This window comes from Chrysochloris asiatica, unplaced genomic scaffold (genome assembly GCF_000296735.1).
Source record: "Chrysochloris asiatica unplaced genomic scaffold, ChrAsi1.0 scaffold00103, whole genome shotgun sequence".
Taxonomy (NCBI): Eukaryota; Metazoa; Chordata; class Mammalia; order Afrosoricida; family Chrysochloridae; genus Chrysochloris; species Chrysochloris asiatica.
Window position 1 is genome coordinate 4,787,140 of NW_006408621.1, and position 6,226 is coordinate 4,793,365.

Below are 6,226 nucleotides of genomic sequence, written 5' to 3' on the forward strand. Positions count from 1 at the left end.
GCTGACCTTATGGTCTAGTGCTTTAATCCAAAGCACCAGAACTCCTTTTTGTGTGCTAGGTAGGGAATGTTATTGTACAATAATCTCAACATTTAAAATTTTTTTCTTGGAGTTGTTGCTTTGCTCCATTTGTGTGTGTGTGTGTGTATATATATATATATTATATATATATTTGAGTTTTTAAGGAAATAGGGTGGAGTTAAGTTGTATAGTTTCATCTCCAGTAAAGTTTGGTGTGGGCACCATATCTGATGGCCACTTTATTTCTACTAGCCACCTTAGGAAATGGTAATGCTGACCTAAGTGATACTGTGGCTAACTAAAATGGCAAAAATTAGATAAAATAAACAGAAAAGCCATATGTAACATTTTCAGACCCATTCTACTATTCTACATATTGACAGAATAATTAAAATTATAATTATAAAAATGTTGCCAGTATCAATACCTTCATGCTAAAATATAGTGGTGGAAAGGAAATGTAGTATGTATAACGTACAACATTAATATATTATGATTTAGTTCCAACCTTGCATTTTTAGTTAACATTTTCAAATTTCTGTTCTAGTTACTTGTTAAGTGTTGTTGACCCGTAGTGACCCTGAATAGAGTTTCTGAGGAGTGGCTGATGCGTTTGGACTGCTGACTTACAGTTAGCAGTTCAGTGCTTATCCTACAGTGCCACACCAGGATCCCATTATTCAAGAAACTCATAATAGATCCACTGATTAATATTTATAAAAACAAATTTTAGTAGTTTCTTAAGAATCAAAAATGTACACTCTACCAAAGGATGTATTATGAATAGCAAAACATTTGGTTACTTAATAATATTAAGACGACTCATTATTATAGTGTATGATAAAGTATGGTACCTTATTGTGCATAATTCCATCTTCAGTTTCTTCTCCCCAAGGCTGTCCATCATCAAATGAAGGTGAGCTCTCTTTCATGGCAGTATATAGCTAATGAGTACACAAGTAACATAGGAAGTTGACTGTTACTTAATTTTGTTCTATACAGAAAAATATGCTGACTTTTTTCTTGCTATTAATCCATGGAAAGCAGATATATACATTTTAATGCAATTTTAATTGAGAATCCAAAACAGAATTGCTCCAAAAAAGGTGAACAAATATTTCTCTTTCATATGAACTAAATTTCAGGGCTTAAATTTTATCAACTGACTTTTTCAATATATACAAATATAAAATTACACCAAATTTTATTATATAAAATCTTCCAAAACACCATGCTATTATTAACTGCCATTGAGTTGTTTGTGACTCATAGCAACCCTATATAGGGCTTCTAAGTGTGGCTGGTGGGTGGGTCTGAGCCACTGACATTGTAACTAGCAGTGAAGTGCTTATCCTACTACGGTGCTACACTAGGACTCCAAAAATACAATAGTACTATGCTGTTGTTGCTGTTAAGTACCAGAGTCAGTTCCAATCAACAGTGAACATGAAAAAACCCAGAAAATTTAAACAAAACTGATACAAATTATGGGTTAGTGCACTGGATTACAAAGTCGGTTTGAACTATAAGATTGGGAGTTCAAGCTCATCACTCACTCCTTGGAAACACTATACAGGGTTGCTATGGGTCGTATCCAACTTGACAACACTTAACAGCAAGTGTGTATCTAGCAATATGAACACTAAGCTTCTAGGAAAAGGACTATTCATTAGAAGTATGTAAAACAGAAATACAGTTTCTGTTGAAAACAACTTAATTGAATTTTCTTATCTTGAGTCGTATATTTAGAATTTATGAGGGGAGGGAGACACTGTGCTTAGCCCAGAGTTGATGGTCCCTAACCCCTTTTTCCATTCTAACGCTACTTGTTGGACTTTTGGTATATCCACGGTGAATGCAGGGCAGCCCTATCATCCTCTATCTTTTCCTTCATAGATGGAGGTGACAGCCAGGTGTCACTGAAGTAGATAAGAGACAGAAATTCTGTTGCCTTGTCAAAGGTCTCTAACAAAACTTGGTACTCTATAAGACTCATGGAGAACCTTACAAGGAGAACCTTGCACAAAGACAAGCAGATCCAAAGGAGCTATTGAAAACACTCTACTGCAAAGACTGGAAAGTTCTTCCAAACTTCGGAGATTTGGTCAAAATAGTTCAAAAAACTTGAAATTGTACAGAAATAAACAGAAATACGGATTTGAATAATCAGTTTTTTAGATGAAGTTGTCATTTCCTATTATAATGCCACTTCAAGAGGAAAACACAATGATCTCAACAGATCCTGTAAAAGCATATAATCTTCAATGATCATTCTTGATGAAAACTGGAAATAGGTAGGTACACTTTAACATGAAAAACATTGTTTCCTATCTGAACACGCGGTAACTAGCTAATAACACAGAAAATATTCCATTTGAAAATAGTGGCAATAAAAGGTAACTACGAAGAGCAGTAATAATAAAGGGTTGTTGTTAAGTGCTATTGAGTTGGCACTCAACAGTGATCCCTTCTAGGGTTTCTAAGACGCTGGTGAGTTTGAACTGCGGACCTTGCAGTTAACAGTCCAGTTTTTATCCTACAGTACCACACCAGGACTCCTCAATAAGGGTGTTGTTGTTAAGTGTTGTTGAGTTGTTTCAGACTCATAATGACCCTGTATATGGTTTCAAGGGAGTGGCTGGTGGGTTTGAACCGCCTATACTGTAGGGTTGGTTAGCAGCCAAATGCTTATTCTACACCACACCAGGATACTTCAATAAGGGTTTTGGTGTTGTTAAGCACTGATGAGTTGGTTTTGACTCACAGCGACCCTATATAGGGTTTCCGAGGAGTGGCTGATGGGTTTGAACCACTGACCTTATGGGGTTAGCTGTCAACTACTTATCCTACAGCACCACACCAGGGCTCCTCAATAAGGGTTGTTGTTGTTGTGACGTGCCATCGAGTCATTTCCAACCCATAGTGACCCTGTATAGGGTTTCCAAGGAGCAGCTGGTGAACTTGAAACGCCGACCTTGCAGTTCAAATGGCTTTGCAGTCTGGCACATTAACCCACAGTGCCACATAAGGGTAGTAATTACAAAAAATGTGTAACTCTTAGCAACACTAATTTAAGACAATATAATAATAATTTTAAAAAGCCTGATTACAATGTCGTTTGTTGTTGGTAAGTGCTGTCAATTCGGTTCTGACTCATAGGGCCCCTGTATACAGCTTCTAAGGAGTAGTTAGTGGGTTAGAAATGCCAACCTTACAGTTAGTAGCCCAGTGCTAATGCTACAGCACCACACCAGGACTCCTGTTTATAACACTAATAAAATATTTGGAATTAGGAATTAGCTAGTTTAGGAATTAGCTAGTAAAAAATATACAGCCCAACATGAAGAAGGCTACATTTCATTGAAGGAAAAAGAAACAAGAATAAATGAGCTATTTATCACTTTCGAAAATGAGGCCAAATATTGTCAATGTGGCAATTTACCCCAGTAAATTTATTAATTCAATGTGACACCATTAAGGAAAAAAAAGTGAAGAAAAAAAAAAAAATGAGGATATGAGAATAGTCAGGAAAATTATTAAAAATATTATAAACCTTTCTCTACTAGATAAAGTCCTATTAAAAAGCTACAAGAATAGAATTGTCATAATGTAGGAATAGAACATACTGGTAACAATTAAAAAATGTGGAAACGATAGATTATTCAATAATTAGTACTGAGTGGTTATTTAAAAGTGAAATCTTTCTCCTTACACTAGAATAAATTTCAGATGAACAAGACTTAAATACACACAAAGTATTCATAAAAATATTAAGAGAAAAAAAAAAAAATCTGAAAAATCTCCACAACCCCAGAATCAGGGAATAAAAGAGGCCTTCTTGTGTGTAGCTAAATTTCCAGGATAATGTTATATGGGAAAGTACTTAGAAACCTCAGTTTCTCATTGTTTCTTATATTGCAACAATGTTCAGCCAAAAACCTCAAGCTAATTAAGATAGCAAGGTGGGGGTTTCAATCCAGATAATGAGCATAGAGGCATTTCCAGAGTCCCTTCCTAATAGAAGCCATAACAACTGACCCACAACTCCTGTATAACTGAGGAAATACTATCTCCCAACCACTTAACAATAACATACTGCTTAGGCAAACAAGGGTGAAAGTGTCCAGAGACAATATGGGTATTGGATGGTGAGAGCAGAGATTATCCAATGTCTATGGGCATCACAAAGGAGAGACAAGCGGCATGCATGAAGGTTATAAAGTCCAATAAAACCTGAGTTTCATTAATGGACTATGGTATCGGATTTCTATTCCAATTGTGACAACTCACGGTAGTAAATGTATTAGCGTGGCTCCTTGATCAAAATCCATCCACAGGACCCAGTACTATCTACATTTATTAATGGTGTACGGGTGACTAAGAGAATGTCAAGGAGGAATTATTAGTTTTAAGGGTCCCAGCACTAAGTGGTATAAAACAGGTGGAAGCACTAAAAGGAAGACACTGCAGTTAAGCAGACAAATTCTGTATTTCTGAATAATCAAAACATCAAACACAAATCAAAAGGAAAAAGAAGGAAAAATGTTTACAGCATTGTACAGGGACAAAATTGCCTAAGTTGAATAGCTGGATTTTCCAACAGTGCTCTTACAAATTAGTAAACAAAAGAGAAATGACAAAAGAGATGAACACGTAGTTATAATAAGTGCGAAATAATGTTCAACTTCACAAAAATGTGCAAATGTGAAAAACATCACCTTTTTCTTTTGCTTGCCATATTGTCAACTAATAAAAACATTAATATATTTAATATATGAGAGACTTCAAAAAGTTCATAGAAAAATGGAATTAAAAGAAAATTGAATTTTCCACAAACTTTTTGAAGTCTACTTATATAAAGACCTCAATAAATAAGGTCCAAATTAATAGGCAAAAACAAATAATGCAATATCAAATAGGCCTAAAAAAACAAAATCAGGTTGGAAGAAATAGATAATACACTAAACTACATAAAAGTTGAATGAAAAAAAGCTATTCTGGGAAAGATTTTAAAACAATCTTTTTAAGTGTGGAAAATGGACATGTGCCTCATTGGTGAGTAACTTTTTAATTTGCAGATATCCCTGGAGGAAATTTTGTCAATATATACAAAAACCTTTAAAATATATGTGTTTTGCACAACTATACTATATCTTCTATCACTTGTCTATCAGTGTGTTGTACTATGGTGTTATGGTGGTTTTGTGTTGTTGGAAGTAATGCCACCAGTATTTCAAATACCAGCTGGGTTACCCACATTGGACTGCTTTCAGATTAAGCAGAGCTTCCAGATTAAGACAAAAAAGAAGGAGATGCAGACAACTTTTGAAGGGTCAGACTACTTTTGAATAGCAGGCAGACCATTATCTGAAGATGAGCCCTTCAGATTGAAAGGCACTCAAAATATGACCGGGGAAGATCGGCCTCCTCAAAGAAGAGTTGACCTTAATGAGTGGATGGAACAAAGCTTTCAGGACCTTAATTTGCTAATGGGGTACGATTCAAAATGAGAAGAAAAAGCTGCAAAGATTAATAATTAGAATATGGAATATACAAAGTATGAATCTAGGAAAATGGGAACTTGTCAAAAATGAAATGGAATGCATAAAGGTGAATGTTCTTAGGTGCCATCAAGTTGGTGCCACTCATAGTGGCAATGATTTGTTCATTTCAAATACTTTCTTTAGACAGCATAAGAGACGATTATACACATGGACCTCACCACCTGGAGTACACAGAAATCAAATTGACTACATCTGTGGAAAGAGACGATGGAAAAGCTCCATATTATCAGTCAAAATAAGGCTGGGGCAGACTGTGTAACAGACCATCAATTACTCATATGCAAATTCAAACTGAAGCTGAAGAAAATGAAACAAGTTCATAAGAGCCAAAATACGTCCTTGAATGTATCCCACCTGAATTTAGGGAACATCTGAAGAACAGATTTCATACGCTAAACACTAAAGATTGAAGATCAGAAAAGTTGTGGGATGATATCAAGAACATCATACATGAAGAAAACAAAAAGTCATTAAGAAAACAAGAAAGAAGGAAAAGGTCAAAACGGATGTCAGAAGAGACCTGAAACTTGCTCTCCAGCATAGAGATCCTAAAGCAAATGGAAGAAATGAAGAGGTCCAAGAGCTGAACAGAAAATTCCAGAGATCAGCTCGAGAAGATAAAGCCAATAGTACAAAAAAAC

At 35.5% G+C, this 6,226-nt stretch overlaps 1 protein-coding gene across 1 annotated transcript in view; it reads right to left on the bottom strand.

The window, feature by feature from the left end:
* NDC80 (NDC80 kinetochore complex component) overlaps positions 1-6,226 on the bottom strand; it is a 96,098-nt gene that overhangs the window by 65,491 nt on the left and 24,381 nt on the right. Inside the window, exon 7 of the mRNA XM_006867275.1 lies at positions 876-965. Within this exon, the coding sequence (XP_006867337.1) occupies positions 876-965 (90 nt within the window). The remainder of the gene's footprint in view (positions 1-875; positions 966-6,226) is intronic.